At 56.1% G+C, this 16,086-nt stretch overlaps 1 protein-coding gene across 4 annotated transcripts; it reads left to right on the top strand.

The window, feature by feature from the left end:
* Positions 1 to 2,127: 2,127 nt before the first annotated feature.
* Positions 2,128 to 15,768, top strand: LOC116793997 (Krueppel-like factor 5). Of its 4 annotated transcripts, none has more exons than XM_032702284.1 (4): positions 2,128 to 2,168; positions 5,912 to 6,812; positions 9,834 to 9,893; positions 14,890 to 15,768. In XM_032702284.1, the coding sequence occupies exons 1-4, from the start codon at positions 2,130 to 2,132 to the stop codon at positions 15,066 to 15,068; spliced, it is 1,179 nt and encodes a 392-aa protein (XP_032558175.1). In that variant the 5' UTR covers positions 2,128 to 2,129; the 3' UTR covers positions 15,069 to 15,768. The 4 variants fall into 4 exon arrangements, with proteins under 4 accessions (XP_032558175.1, XP_032558177.1, XP_032558178.1 ...); XM_032702286.1 differs by lacking the exon at positions 2,128 to 2,168 and adding an exon at positions 3,126 to 3,298; XM_032702287.1 differs by lacking the exon at positions 2,128 to 2,168 and adding an exon at positions 3,534 to 3,629.
* The last annotated feature ends 318 nt before the right edge of the window (positions 15,769 to 16,086 follow it).

A 16,086-nucleotide genomic window follows, 5' to 3' on the forward strand; every position in this document is an offset into this window, starting at 1 on the left:
TAGGTGAGGATGCAGACCCCAGTGTCCATGGATCTGGGTGAGGATGCAGAGCCCAGTGTCCATGGATCTGGGTGAGGATGCAGACCCCAGTGTCCATGGATCTGGGTGAGCATGCAGAGCCCCAGTGTCCATGGATCTGGGTGAGGATGCAGAGCCCCTGTGTCCATGGATCTGGGTGAGGATGCAGACCCCAGTGTCCATGGATCTGGGTGAGGATGCAGACCCCAGTGTCCATGGATCTGGGTGAGGATGCAGAGCCCCAGTGTCCATGGATCTGGGTGAGGATGCAGAGCCCCTGTGTCCATGGATCTGGGTGAGGATGCAGAGCCCCAGTGTCCATGGATCTGGGTGAGGATGCAGAGCCCCTGTGTCCATGGGGCTCCCTGCCCCTTTGCCCTCAGTCCTTCCTCTGTGTCTGCACTCTCCAAGGCCAGGCTGCACTGCAGACAACTGCCAGAGCAGAGGGTTTGGTGGTCTCCTGGTGAGGTTGACCCCAGCAGGAGGATCCAGCTGCTGCAGGCTCAGGATTCCCTGTGAAGGAGCTTGGCTGAAGGATGCAGGTGCTTCTGAAGCTGGTTCTTCCAGCTGATGGGGGTGATGGGACACAGCTTTCAAGCCCAAACCTCAGGAGAGTTCATGTTTAAGCATCTCCTCGTGCTTCCATGGGCACATGGAGCCCAGCAGCTCTCCAGGGGTGGCAGTTCTCAGCATTCCCAGCCTGGCATCTCTCCTCTCAATGCCACGGGGCTCTGGGGTCTGTTGTGGCTTTGCAAGGAACATCCTCCATTTGGATGCAGCTCCCAGAACGTGGACATCTCAAAAAAAAGTCCACTGCGTTGGTTTTGCTGGTTTTCTGTGGGACAGAGGGAAGGCTGTGCTGGTTTTGAGCCCTTGCTGGTCTCATGACCAGCCTGATGATGTGTGAGTGGCCCCAAACCGGGAGGGGAGAGGAGCTTTACCACCTGCTGGACTGGAGGAATGGGAGTGCAGATGGAACCAAGGGGTTGTGGAGAAGATGGACACACTGGAAGTGAGCAGGAGAAGGACGTGGAGGGAGAATGGGCCACAGGCAGAACCCTCAGAAGGCTGATAAATACTGGTTTGGGATTTGGATAAAATTCTTTCCCCCCTACTTGGTGCCAGAGGACTGTGGCCTGTTTGGAGCACTGACCTTGGGGAAAGGATCTGGGTCTGGGGGAGGGATTTGGGAAGAGTCCTTGGTCCTCTGTGAAAATATGGGTAGAACTGAGGCAGGAGAGGAGAGGCTGTGTATGCACAACGTTTTCTGTTGGCATACAGAGAATGCTAAAGCAGATGTAAATCCTGGCAAAGTCTTTCCACCTTGGAAAGAAGCACAGGAACAGGCCAGCTGAGGGCAAATGGCAGAGAAGGTCCCTGGGGAGGTGGGATTCCCTCAAGTCCTCTGGGTGTGGGAGCCTGGCAGTGGTGTGATGTGAGAACATCAGCTTGCAGGGGCTGGGTTGAGTTCATGGAGCTGTCCCACTGCTGCTATCCCAGCACCTCGTGGTGGGTGCCCACCCTGGGGGCTGTTGGGGTTCATCACAACCCCTGCTCTGCACCAAAAAAACCCTCCTGCATGGCTTGGGAAGTGAGTGTTGGGGCTCAGCCCTTGCTGTCTGCTCCAGGGGCTTCCAGCCCATTCCCAGCACACAGCAGGAACATTCCTGCCTGCCCAGCAGGGAACTGGGAGGACAGACTGGTTTCACTGGGCTGGATGTCTCCGAAGGTCTTTGCTCTGTGTGCCTCAAAGTCTCCTCTGCAGAGCTCTGTGCCTCTCAGCTGGCTTTGCTTTCCCTGTGAGAAGCCAAAGAGGCTTCACTGTTCCTCCTTGGGCAAGTCCCAACCCACGGTGGGCAACCATCAACCTGTGGTGGGCAACCATCAACCTGTGGTGGGCAATCATCAGCTGCTTGCATGGGGTGTGGAGTGGGAGGAGACGGCGGGCACAGGGCGGGCATGCTGTGGGGGGCTGTGGGGGGCTGTGGGGGGCTGTGGGGGGCTGTGGGGGCTGTGGGGGGCAATACCCTCCATGGCCAGAGGTGTATGGGGGGGCCTGCAGGGGTGGACACCCCACTAACCCCGTGCTGTGTGTCCCACAGCTGCACCCCATGAGGATGGACCAGCGGATGCCACCCCTCATTCTGGAGGTGAGTCACCTCCCTCATTCCTCCCCCTGCACCCTCCTGCTCCCCTTGGTGAGGGACCACTGACGTCCCCTGGAGCTGGGACATTCCCCCACCCACCCAGATCCACTGTGAGGACAAGGTGGCACCTCCACTCCCTCCTTCTGCCCCCACCAGCAGGCAGGGCACGGCCCTCCCACTCTGCCAGTCCCCAGGCACCTCTGTGTCCTTCATGGCTCCAGTTAATCCCTGAACTGGATCCCAGGGGCTGTGACAGGAGCCCTGAGTGACAGCCTGAGGCACCTGAATTCAGGGGGATCCCACACAGGCATGTCTGCACTGGGTCACCCCTGCTGTGCCCACCCTGGGCCGAGGACTTCATGGATTCATGGAATTGTTTAATTTGGAGAAGCTCTCCAAGACCATCGGGTCCAGCAGTGCCAAGGCCACCAGTGACCCATGTCCCCAGATGCCACATCCACAGGGCTGTTAAATCCCTCCAGGGATGGATGAGGACTCCACCCTTCCCCTGGGCAGCTGTGCCAGGGCTGGACAGCCCTTTCCATGAAGGAATTTTTCCCTAATATCCAATCTAAGCCCACCCTGGTGCAACTCAAGGCCGCTCCCTCTCCTCCTGTCCCTTGTTCCCTGGGAGCAGAGGCTGACCCCCCCCCAGCTCCCTCCTCCTGTCAGGGGGTTGCAGAGCCAGAAGGTCCCCCCTGAGCCTCCTTTTCTCCAGGCTGAGCCCCCCCAGCTCCCTCAGCCGCCCTGGTTTTGGATGGAGCTCTGCTTGGGAAGTGCTTTGGGGTCTGAAGTGCCCCCCCCTTGCTGAGCAGTGCCAGGGGGTCTGTGGTTACCACGTGTTTCTGGGCCACAAACAAGAAGTGCCCGTTTCTCCCTGTTGGAAGGATGCTGGAACTCTGGGGCTCCTGGGGACATAGTGGAGCATTCCACGGGACAATTCCATTGTTGTCCAGGTCCTGCACACACACACACACACACAGCAGGGGGGCTGCAGCCACAGGCAGTCCCCACTGGTGTCCTCCCATGTGGTGACACCCCACTGCTGCCCCTCAACACCCTCCTGGAAGCCTGAAGGAAAGAAAGGGAATTGGGTTTTAGTGGAAAATCAGAGAGAAGACTGTGCTCTGCAGGTAGGGGGGTTGTGGGAGAAAGGGATGTTGGGTAACACCGAAGGGGGGGGCAGGCAGAGGGCAGGGGGTCTCCAGCTGAGGATGCACCTCTGGCATCTGAAATTAGGGCCCTCCATGGAACCAGTTAGTTTGAGAAGGACCTCTAAGATCCACACCTTTCCACCTTTATCCACCTGCTTGGTCACCTGCCCCACTGGAGGAGTGGGGAGGAGACCTTCCCTTGGGAACTGGAGGTGAGAAAGTGAAATGCCAGAGATAAGAGAAGTGTGGAAGTAAAAGGCATCCAGCACCTTCCCTGCTGGAGTGGCCAGCGGGGCCCTTCACTGCTCAGGTATGTGCGGCATCCGGAGCCACTGCGACTGCCTGGAGCTGACTCCCGAGGGAACCCGTGCCAGTCTGGGTGCCAGGAGCACCCAGGGCTCAGCTCCAAAGCTTTGGAGTGGTTCTCCCTAGGGCAGGAACCCAGGCTGGACACTGGGAGGAAATCAGGGCTTTGGAGCCCTCTGGGAGGATGGAGGTGAAGGGTCTTGGAGTCCCTTCCCTGCCTCCCGCTGATGCCTTTGGGAAAAAAGGGAGGGCAGGGGCTGATCTCTGGTGACAGGACCCAAGGGAAAGGCTGGAGTTGTGTCAGGGCAGGGTCAGGTTGGGTCTCAGGAAAAGGTTCTTCCCCAGAGGGTGGTTGGCACTGCCCAGGCTCCCCAGGGCAGTGGGCACAGCCCCAAGGCTGCCAGAGCTCCAGGAGGGTTTGGATGATCCTCTGAGGGACAGGGGGGATTGTTGGGGTGTCTGTGCAGGGCCAGGGGTTGGGCTGGATGATCGTGGTGGATCCCTTGCATCTCAGGATATTCCATGAGTCTGTGAGTGGCTTTAGGTTCCTCCTGAGTGAGAGTTCCCTCTCTGGAGCACGTGAGGGGGTTGTTTGAGCTTCCTTTAACAAGGGACTTTTCAGGGCCTGATGAGGATGGACATGTCATGGTTGGACTTGATGATCTTAGAGGTCTTTTCCCACCATAAGGATTCCATGATTCCATAGGATTCCCAGTGCAGTGGGCACACACCCCAGTCCCAGTCTGGTGTACTCTTTTCTGGGGCAGTGTAGCCCTTCCCAGCCTGGCTTCCCTGAGCTCCTGTCCCTGGAGAAGAGGCTGTATTTGTGGAGAGGAGGCTGTATTTGTGGAGAGGAGGCTGTATTTGTGGAGAGGAGGCTGTATTAGTGGAGCAGAGGCTGTATTTGTGGAGAAGAGGCTGTATTAGTGGAGCAGAGGCTGTATTTGTGGAGCAGAGGCTGTATTAGTGGAGCAGAAGCTGTATTTGTGCCTGTCCCTGTGCCTGGGGAGGTGCCAGCTCAGCCAAGCACTGCCAGTTGTGCTCCCGGAGGGGCAAAGGCCCTTGGAATGAGCTGGATCCCGGGTGATACGTTTTGCTGGAAAGGACAAGGAAGTCTCTTGGCCTCCCTCCAGCTTTGTTATGAGCAGTGGAGTTGCAGCAGGGCTGACTTTGGCCCCTGGCACTCTGGTGACATAGTTCAGGGCTGTACAACCCTGGGCAGGGCGTGGGCTGAGATCAGCTCGTGCTCCTGGAGTGCACTGAGGGCTCTGCCAGGGAAACCTGGCGGCTCTGCCAGCTCCTCTACATATGAATGAGTCTCTGAGGGCTTTGCAAGGAGCTTGACACATGGATAACCACATAATTAAAGGCTGGAGCTTTGCAGAAGAGCATTAGAGCTGGTATCTGTAACCACAAAGAGCAGAACTTGAGTCATCCAACGCCAGGGGATGAATTTCCTAGAGGATTGCTCCATCAGGTTGCTGAGTTATTGGGCCTGGATCCAGTGGGATGCCACAGCAGACAGGAACCAGGAGGGGAAGGAACCTGCTTGTCTGAGCCAGAAGCCCTGTTAGCTTGGAGGACCCAGGCTTGTAAAAACAGCTCTGTAAAACCAGGACTAAGCCAAAGGTGAAGTGAGGGCTGAGTCACTCTGCCAAGGTGAGGCAGTAGGAGTGTGCCTGGAGGTTTCCATCTTAGGCTCAGAGTGCACTGAACAACAACACTTAGATTTCTAGGCCCAAATTATTCTCAATTAATTAAAGACATTGTCCTAGAATTTCTTAGGTAATTAAAGACACTGTCCCAGAATAAAACCCATCTCAGGCTGCTGAGTTTGAAGGAGACCAGAGCCAGCATGTCCAAGGTGCACTGCAAATCCAACATGCCCAAGGTGTGAGAGCATGGCTGGAGCAGAGCTTCTGCTCTCCTCCCATTCCTAGCGTCAATCTCTCCTTTGTGTGCCCAAGGCTTTGTGCCCAAAGCTTGTCTCCCCTTTATCAGGCTGTATTCCTCCCCTAACTGCATCCTCTGTGTTACCAGTGGAGATATGGAGGAGGGAAGTGGGGCAGAGGACAGTGATTCACTGCTGAGGCGTCTGGCTGAGTAAGAGATTGAGCTAAATCAGCTCAGCCTGTGGCTCCTGGGCCATTCCTGCCGCTCTCCCCCTTTCCTGCTGGCTCAAATCCCTGTTGGGCATTGCCCCCACAACCAGAGGGGACCTCTTCCCAAGCTCCTCTTCCCAAGTTCCCCTTCCTGAGTTCTCCTGTCCATGTTTTTTCGCCCCAGGCACGCTCTGAGATGGACAAATACCTTTCCAGCGAGGTGCCCCCCATCCCGATGCTCCCGGACAAGAAGTACCGTCGGGAGAGCGCCTCGGTGGTGGACGAGTTCTTCTCCACGGAGAAGCCCAGCTCCACCCCCTACAGCGTCAACATCAACGTCATCCTGCCGGACACGACCCACCTGCGCACGGGGCTCTACCGGCCCCCCAAACCCATGGCACCCTTCCCACAGATCAAAACCGAGCCCGGCACCGCCTTCGCCCAGCCCTGCTCGTCGGCGCCCGGCCCCACGCAGACCCTGCCCGACTTCACCAGCGTGTTCAGCATGCCCCAGTCGGTGGCGGTCAACAACATCTTCATCAAGCAGGAGATGCCCTCGGAGGTCCCCTTGTCTGCCCCCCCCCAGCCCTCCCAGCTCTACCAGCTGCCCCTGGGCGGCGGCGCCGACGTCCCCGCCCTGACGTCCTCGGGCAGCACCACTACAGCCGTCAGCTGCCTCGGCGGGGTCACCATGGCCACGGGCAGCACCATGGCCAGCGTGGGCCACAGGCCCGTCCCGCCGGCAGGGCCGCTGAAGCAGTACCCACATGTGTCCCAGGGACAGGGCAGCTTCAACATCTCTGGGCAGTTCTACCCTGCCCCGGGGGTCACCCTGCCCCCCTCACCCCCCAACTCGCAGCCGGGCAGCCCAGAGAACCAGCCCGAGCTCATCAACACCATCTCCCCCCCGCCGTCCTACGAGGCCACTTTTGGACTGAAGCTGGTCCAGTCATCCCAGGTGCCCCCGGTCCCCAATGGCGCTGGGACCCTCTCCCAGGGGCACATTGTCATGCAGCCCCCCAAGTACAACCGACGCAACAACCCTGAGCTGGAGAAGAGGAGGATCCACCACTGTGACTACCCAGGTGTGTGCAGGGCTTGGCTGCGGGGGGGGTCTCTTGGCACCCTGAGGATGGCTGGGGACTGCCTTGGGCCTCTTTTTTAATCTCAAATCCTCTTATCTGCGTGATGGAGGGAGCTGTGGAGTCCAGTGGAGAGCCCTGGGGAAGTGTGAGGGAATAGAAAAGGTTGATCCCACCTGCACTATCTGGTGCCTGTTGTCTCCCTTTCCCTCTCCCCTTCCTGCTCTGGCAAAAGCAAGCCTGGCTCTGAGGGGCAGAGAGCTCCTGCAGAACACAGGGATGCTCCTGGAAAGCTGCTCCTCAGCTGCCTGTTTTGCTCTGGTCTTGAATAACCCCACGTGGAGTCACCTCTGCAGGTGAAAGCACACTGCCTTTCTCACTGACTCTTCCTTTCCTGCTCTCTCACAGAGGGTGGAAAACCAGGAAGTAATTTCCACAAGCAGCCTTGATGGTGTCTCTCTGTAGCCCCAATTCTTCCAAACAGGCAATGAAGTTGAGGGTCTTCATGTCATGTCCTTCCATGGCTTCGTGTCCTGAATCATGGTGGTGTGGAAGGGCATTTCAGTGGAATCATGGAATGGTTTGGATTGGAAGGACCTTAAAGGTCACTCAGTTCCACCCCTGCCATGGGCAGGGACACTTTCACTATCCCAGGTTGCTCCAACCTGGCCTTGGACACTTCCAGGGATGGGGCACCCACAGCTTCTCTGGGCAACCTGTGCCAGGGCCTCCCCACCCTCATTGTATGAAACTTGTCCAGCCCAGAGCTGAAGCTGATCCCTGTGCCTTCCCACTCCATGAGGTGTCCATCTAATGATGGACATCTGTGGTGCCTTGCCAAGTTCCCTGGACCCACAGCTGCAAACTCACATTCACTCATTCCTTCCTTCATTCCCCATCCCTGGAAGTATTCAAGGCCAGGCTGGAGCAACCAGGTGTCCCTGCCTATGGCAGGGGGTGGAAGGTCCCTCATACCACAAAGAATTCTGGGATTCCATGACACACAGGAGGGAAGCAAATCCCAAGTGAGAGATCCCAGCTGAGAGCAGAGTGAGGGCTTGAAAATCTCCACTCCCAGGGCAGGGACACACACCTCCCACTTCCTGGGCTGATCTCCAGCTGCTGACCAGTAGTGGATTAGCAAACAGTTTTCCCAAGGGGGTGTTTGAACCGAGGAGAGTCATTTCCTACCTGCCTCCTGGGAGATTTATGTGCTCTCTCCGTGGCGTAGGAGCGTCTGGAGCAGGGCAGCCCAGAGGCTTTGCCTAGTCTGGGTCCTGTCTCCAGGATCTTACCCCTTCCCACCCTCTGACAACCTGCAGATCAGGGATTTTCTGAGCCAGCAGCTGCCCCCATGTTCTTGGGGTTGACAGCATGTGCTGCTTTTTACCTTCCATCTGAAGGGTGTAAGTGGAGCACTGCTCTGGGACAGACTCCTTGCTCTTGTCTTGCTGCTCTGAGGAAGAGTCTCATCCTGTAAGATGAAGTACCAAGGCAAAACTCACCTGTTTTCAGCAGGATTTTGGTCTGTGGTGCAAAAAAACCCTCAGCAACCTGTGCTGAACAAACACTGGGTGTCTGAGGGGTGTGTACGTGCAGAGACAGAGCTGGGCTCTGGCTCAGCCTTCACTCTGAGGTTCAGCTGGAGGTGAGACCAGTCAGGACTTCTGGCAGGAGCAGCAGCTCTCACTGCCATGGGCTGTGTGAGGCAGGGAAGGGACACAGGGAGAATTCACACCTGGAACTGTAGGAATGGGGGAGATGTATTTGCAAAGCCCCATCCAGGACCTTCTAGGCCCTAAAGGGGCCCCAAGAGACTTGGAGAGGGATTTGGACAAAGGCCTGGAGGGACACGACAGGGGGAATGGCTTCAAACTGCCAGAGTTAGATGGGATGTTGGGGAGGAATTCTGGGCTGGGAGGGTGGGGAGGCCCTGGCACAGGTTGCCCAGAGAAGCTGTGGCTGCCCCATCCATAGAAATGTCCAAGGCCAGGTTGGAACAATCTGGGCTAGTGGAAGGTGTCCCTGCCCATGGCAGGGGATGGCACTGGATGGGCTTTAAGGTCCCTTCCAATCCAAACCAGTCTGTGATTCCATGATTTCTCTTCCAAGTGTGAGGCTTCAGAGCACCAGCAGCAGAACTGAAGTGGGTCACCCACCCTTGTCCCCCCCAGCCAGGAGGGATAAGGTCTCCCACCACCTGAGCAGGATGGGACCAAGGGCTGATCTGGGGCAAGAGGCTTCTTTAGGCTGGGTGGAAACGCTGGAATGGAAAATGGGACCTTATGCAGGCCATAAAAATTCAAATTCATATTTCAGTCTGCCTGTCAAAATACAAAGCAGCAGGGACAGGAAGGCAGCAGGAGGGGCTCTCCTGAGCTCTCTCTGACTGAAAAGAGGAACTGAGGACTCGTATTGACACACCTGCTGTTGAAACTTCTGCCCAGATCACAGTGTTTCGGTCAGACCCTTTCTTTGATTAAACCTGTTCTTGCTGAGCTTCTGCAAACATCTCCCACTGGCTTTATTCTGGATCCTGGAAGGCAAGTAGTGGCTCCACACTATACCTGGTGTTTCCTGCTGCCTGGGACATTTTTACCACGTCTGCTGGGGCTGGGACTGTTACAAAATACACCTTCCCTCCAGCCTTGCAAAGTGATATCAGTTATGTCTGGAATCCAGAGAGACAAAGAGCAGCACAAAGCCAGCAGCTAATGGGAGTGAATTGAGTGTTTTTATCCTGCCTGGAAGATCTGGTGGAGGAAGGGGAGGTTTTAATGTTTGTGCCTGATTCTTCCCCCCCTAATCCCCAGCACAATGGCCAGGGGTGTCAGGATTGTGTCCAAAGATGATGTAAAGGCCTGTCTGTCTGGGAGAACAAATGTTCTTCAGTTCCTGCTGAATCCAAGTAGTACAGCCAGGCTTATTTGCATTACCCAGCTCTGTCCTCAAACATCAGAGACTGTTTGAGCAAGGGGCCCTTTCTCACGAGGAAATTGTGGGGTTTTTTTCCTGTTCTTGCAGGTTGCTCCAAAGTTTATACCAAGAGCTCCCACCTGAAGGCACATCAGAGGACTCACACAGGTAAGAGCAGCACAGTACCAGGAAATGCTGCCTGTGCTCCTTCCCTGACATGTTAATGGTGCTGAGAATGTCACTGAGCTGATTCATCTGGTCAGGATAAGGAGCACAGGCAGGTCTGCTGCTGTTAATGCTGAGAAAACTCCAGGGGTTGTGCTGGTTTATAGTGGATTTTATAGGACACACACTGCTGTGGGTGCTTGCTTGCCTTCTGCTGGGATGGTCTGGAATTTAGGAGAACTCTGGGAGGCTCTCGAGCCAATGGTTTGGAAGAGATGCCTCCTAAACCCCCCAAAAAGAGGGCAGGGTTAGATGGGATGTTGGGAAGAGGGTGGGGAGGCCCTGGCACAGGTTTCCCTGAGAAGCTGTGGCTGCCCCATCCCTGGAAGTGCCCAAGGCCAGGTTGGACAGGGCTTAGAGCAGCCTGGACTAGTGGAAGGTGTCCCTGCCCATGGCAGGGGGTGGGAATGGATGAGCTTTAAGGTCCCTTCCAACCCAACCCTGTCTGGGATTCTGGGATCCTCTGTCACTCTGAGCTCTTCCTTTGAGATCTCCCAGATCCTCCCCAGATCTGATCCTGCTTCTCCCACAGAAGGATTGTGTGAAGACCTGTGTTGCCTGCACAGGACTTCTGAGGAGACAAGGGCTGTCTCTTTTTTGTCAGCACCCCTGTGACTCCCAAGGAAGGGAGGGGACCCCTCGTATCTCCCTGTTTACACTGACCACTCGTGTCCCCTCAGCAGCTGCCAGTGGTGCATCACTCCCCACCCACCTCCAGAAGGGCTCCACATCCATGCACAGAAGGGCTGTGCCCTCCTTCCCAGGGCAGGGGTGCCCTTGCTGGTGCAAACAGAGTGCCCAGCCCAGAGCAACTCCCACCACAGCCAGCTCCCCTCGGTGCCACTTGTGCATTCAAGCCCAGGTCCCCTCATTAAGGCATTTATTATACCTGAAACTTTATCAGATCCCCTGGTAGTCCAGGAACCATCAGTGCCCTCATAAATCTCTTTTATAGAAGGGCTGATCTTTACTGAAAGCAATTAAGCTGGCCCAGAGTTCACTTTTCTTTTTTTATGAACAACGACCAAACCCCATCTCGTGGCTGGGAATCGCTTCCTGCTCTTGGCTCCCTTCCCTTCTCCCCTTATCAGCCCCTTGAACACTCCAGCAAAGAATTTTTCTTTGTGTGTGTGAGGTACAATATTTTTTTGGCAGGATCTTGGTAGGAGTGGGCTGGAGACCAGCACAGAAAGGAACAGGAAGGATGTTGTCCCTGCTCCCAAAGCTGTGTGGTGACAGGCCTTTGTCACAGGGCTCTGCTTTAAAATGAAAACTCTCTTTCCCCCTTCACTTCAGAGCTCCATGACCCACCTGAGTCAGGCAGTATAAAGAGGTGTCCAGGAAAACCTGGGTGGCTTTTAAATCCAATCAAACGTGGTGGTTTTTCCAGGTTTCCCAGTAACTGGGCTGGAAAGCCTCATGTGTTTGCGTCCTTCCACTTCACTTACTCGAAGAGGGAAGGTCATAGAGGTGAGGGAGGGTGTGACCTGAGTAGTTAAGAGAACTTTTGGTGGTGTGGAGTGAGTAAAAAGAAGGGAATCCAATCCAGAGCCAGACACAGGCAGGCTCAGGGTTTCTGCATCCAATATTTTAAGCCTCATGTTTTGCTTTTGAGGCTTTCACCTCACTGGAGCTGCAATGGCAGAACCCATCCCAACTCCTGCCCGATGCCACCTCAGCTCCATCACCTGAAGGGTTAATCATGTCCTTCCTCCCCATTCCCTGCCTGGACTGAGAAGTACCTGATCTCTGAGATCTTTCCTTGTGGTTTTGCTGTGGGCTGGGCTGTGTCCCTCTCCTGGAGACACCATTCATTTCCTGGGAGCCATTGTGAGATTAAATATCTAACCCGTGGCTGCTCCCCTGCCTCCCCCTGGGGCCGGGAATGCCCGTTCGGGCCCTTTGTTTGAGCCTGCCCTGCCGTGCTGTCCTGGGAGATGGAGCCAGCTCCTGGGACAATGGTTTCCATCCTGGAGATCAACCTGGTATTGTTTACAACCGAAGGGCCTCGGTGTGGCTGACCCAGCCAGGTGACCTGGTGGGGACAATGTCTGGGCTGCACTGGGTGGGCGAATCCCGCCTTTGTCTTGGCATGCTGAGGCACCCCCAGATCCCATAAAACACCTGACCAACTGCTGGTAAACCCTCTGCAGAACCTGTATTTCCCTGAGCCATAAAAAATACACCTCCCTCCTCCCCGTGGTGCAGCCTCCAGGGGTTTTTTGAGGAGCAGGATGTGGTCCTGGCGACCTGTCTCCTCCAGGTTTCACCGCTGCAGGCAAGGCCCTGGAGATCTTGCTGTGGCCCAGTGTTTTCACTTTCCTGCCCAAACGTGGCTTCCCCTCCCCTGGAAGTTCTCAAGGCCAGCTTGGAATGAGCCTGGAGCAATGTGGCCTAGTGGAAGGTGCCCCTGACCCTTTATTACCCCTGGAAGTGCTCAAGGCCAGCTTGGAATGAGCCTGGTCTAGTGGAAGGTACCCCTGACCCTTCTTCACCCCTGGAAGTGTTCAAGACTGGCTTGGAAGGTGCCCGTGCCCCTTCCCCAGCCCTGGAAGTGCTCAAGACCGGTTTGGAATGCGCCTGGTCTAGTGGAAGGTGTCCCTGCCGCTTCCCCAGCCCTGCAAGTGCTCAAGGCCAGCCTGGTCTAATGGAAGGTGCCCCTGACCCTTCTTCACCCCTAGAAGTGCTCAAGGCCAGCTTGGAAGGCGCCTGGAGCACTGTGGTCTAGTGGAAGGTGCTCCTGCCCCTTCCCCAGCCCTGGAAGTGCTCCAAGCCAGTTTGGAAGGTGCCCTGTCTATTGGAAGGTGCTCCTGCCTCTTTCCCAGCCCTGGAAGTGCTCAAGGCCAGCTTGGAAGGAGCCTGGAGCACTGTGGTCTAGTGGAAGGTGTCCCTGCCCCTTGCCCAGCCCTGGTAGTGCTCCAGGCCGGTTTGGAATGAGCCTGGTCTAGTGGAAGGTGCTCCTGCCTCTTCCCCAGCCCTGGAAGTGCCCAGGGCCAGTTTGGAAGGAGCCTGGTCTAGTCGAAGGTGCTCCTGCCCCTTGTCCAGCCCTGGAAGTGCTCAAAGCCGGTTTGGAAGGCGCCTCATCCAGCGGAAGGTGCCCCTGCCCGCGGGACACGACACGAGCTTTGAGGTGCCTTCTGACCCGATCCACAGCACGATCCCCTGGCTGTGCCAGGCCCAGGGGCTGCGGGGAAGGCAGAGCCGCTCCGTGGGGAGCGTGTGAGAGCGGGGCACACATGCCTGTGCACGCCGGGCGCGGGCGTACGTGCGCTGGGCCGCGACGCCGCGCGCGGCAATTGGCCGCTGCGACGGTAAATATTTGAGGTCGGGAAAGTCAGCACATTCCCTGAACTCTGCCTGCTTGTTCAGGCTGTTAAGAGCGAGGACTAATATTTGAGAGCGCCACACCCTTGCGTGGAGAGGGCTGCAGCCAGGGTTCAAGCTCCACAACCCGGGCACGCAGGCGGTTGGAAGCGGCCACGGGCTTTTCCAGCCCAGTTCCCAGCTGGCCGGGGAGTTGCGTGATTTAATGAGTTTCAGTTGGGGAAAATAGGTGTGTGAGGGAGGGAGGGGGAGGGAGGAGGGCAGAGGCATTACATCACCCCAAGGAAAACACAATGTGTTGTGTACAGAGCTGCTCCTGGGTGAACTTCGAGGCAGAGAGACACTGAGGGGCTGGAGCATGTCCAGGGAAGGGAATGGAGCACAAGGAGAACTTCTGAGGGAGCTGCGGGGGGGGGGCCTCAGCCTGGAGAAAATATTCTCCAACATCAAACTCCATTTATCTTGACCCACAAAGGGTTTTTTTCTAGCTTATTTTCTCCCTCCCCCTGCTGCTGCTGAGCAGTGGAGCAGCTTGGTGGGCACCTGGTGGCCAGCCAAGGTCACCCCACACACCTCATGTCACCTGTAACGGGCGTTTGGGAGAGGAAGACGGAGTGTTCCCGGGGGAAAAGGAAAAATTTGAATTCCTCACCCATTTTGGTGCCAGCAAACATTGGCAGTGGATGGGACACTCTTCTGATCTCTGTTTTGGTGAGACAGGAGCCCTCAGGTTGCCAGAAGCAGCTGGGTAACATTCTCAGATCATGGAACCAAGGAGTGGTGTGGGTTGGAGGGGTCTTTGGAGATCAGCTAGGGCTTTAGGGACACCTTCCACTAGGCCAGCTTGCTCCAAGGCCTGTCTTTGAACAATTCCAGGCATGGGACAGCCACCATCCCTGGGTGGTGGTCTCAAAAAAAGGTCAGTGCTGTAATCCCTGTCTTCCTTCTCATGCTCCCCACCACCTGTATGGGCAGCAACACCTTCCTTAGGAATTCCTGACTTTCATTTGAAAAAAAAAAAATCCCAACAAACTCAAAAGTTTTTTTTAAGCCAGAAACGCTCCAAAATCCAACAGGAAAATCCCCCCCTGTATGAGCAGCAACACCTTCCTTAGGAACCCTTGACTTTCATTTGAAAAAAACCCCAACAAACTCAAAAGTTTGGGGTTTTTTTAAACCAGAAATGCTCCAAAATCCAACAGGAAAATCCCCCCCACCTGTATGAGCAGCACCACCTTCCTTAGGAACCCTTGACTTTTCATTTGAAAAAAAACCCCAAACCAACAACAAACTCAAAAGTTTGGGTTTTTTTTAAGCCAGAAACGCTCCAAAATGCAATAGGAACACGGGCAGCCCTAGAAAACAAGCCTAGAAAGCAAAGTGGGACATGAAAACAAGCCTGGAAAGCAAAGTGGGAGCAGGGTGAAGAGGGGCAAGAGAGGGGCAAGATGTGGCTGCTGCAGCTCAGCAGTCCACAATGCCCGTGGTGACTCCAGGCGAGCCCTGGCAGTGCCAGGGTGCCCTCGTTGGTTCTCCTGAGGAAGTTGGGCGTCTCCCAGGGGACGGGGTGGGTTTCTGGGAGGCTGTGCCCGTGACCTATGGCTGTCCCCCGCAGGTGAGAAGCCCTACAAGTGCACCTGGGAGGGCTGTGACTGGCGCTTCGCCCGCTCCGACGAGCTCACCCGGCACTATCGGAAGCACACGGGGGCCAAGCCCTTCAAGTGCCTCGCCTGCGGCCGCTGCTTCTCCCGCTCCGACCACCTGGCCCTGCACATGAAGAGGCACCAGAACTAGGAGTTGCCTCCTTCCCACACTTCTCCAAGAGCAGCTGGAACTCTTTCCTCCTCCGAGGGGCCTCCCCTCGTGCTGTACATAGGAACAAACCCACGCTGTGATCAACTGGCAGGGCAGGGATGGCGGGTGAACCCCCTGCCAGGCCTGTCCCCGACTCCTTCTGGTTTTAAAAGAAATTAAAACCCCAACCGACTCGTTTACAATGAGTTCTAATTACAGACTGATCTCCTGACGAGGCTCCCGGTGCCACTGGGCTGACGGACCTTGGATTCCAAAGGGCTTTCTTCAGACAAACCTGCTATTTATTTGTCACTCAGGAGCAACTGTCCTTCGTGCCTCGAGTTCTTTGGGATGGTTTTTTTACCCCTTCCAGGGTGGTGCCTTTGGTGAGGCCCAGGAGGGATGTGATGGGTCAGCAGCTTGGACCCTCTTGGACTGCCCCATGGCATGGCCATGGATGTGACACCTTCTCCCATGGCATGGCCATGGATGTGACACCTCGCCCCATGGTGTGACCATGGATGTGGCACCTTGTCCCATGAAGTGACCGTGGATGGGACACCTTGTCCCATGGTGTGACCCCTTGTCTCATGGTGTGACCATGGATGTGGCACCTTGTGTCATGGTGTGACCATGGATGTGGCACCTTGTCCCATGAAGTGTCCGTGGATGGGACAACTTGCCCCTTGGCATGGCCATGGATGTGACACCTCGCCCCATGGTGTGACCATGAAGGTGGCACCTCTGCCATGCGAGAACAGGAGCACGTGCCCAGGGTTGTTTGGGTTGACAATCCCAGTCTCTGTGGGGGCATAAGAGGAGAAGACCTATGACATACTCACCTGACGTGCCTTCAAGCAAGGGACAGCACAAAAGCAGGTGACAGAAGCCCCACCTGTGTCCTGTTGAGCTCAGCTGTGGTTTCCTGGCAGCAGCTCAGCTCAGCAAACACCTGCCCTGCTTGGCGAGGTTTTTTGGTTGTGTCCTTAGCATTTCTGCTTCCAAGATGAATTTTGAC

The sequence above is a fragment of the Chiroxiphia lanceolata genome, chromosome 14 (genome assembly GCF_009829145.1).
Source record: "Chiroxiphia lanceolata isolate bChiLan1 chromosome 14, bChiLan1.pri, whole genome shotgun sequence".
Classification (NCBI taxonomy): domain Eukaryota; kingdom Metazoa; phylum Chordata; class Aves; order Passeriformes; family Pipridae; genus Chiroxiphia; species Chiroxiphia lanceolata.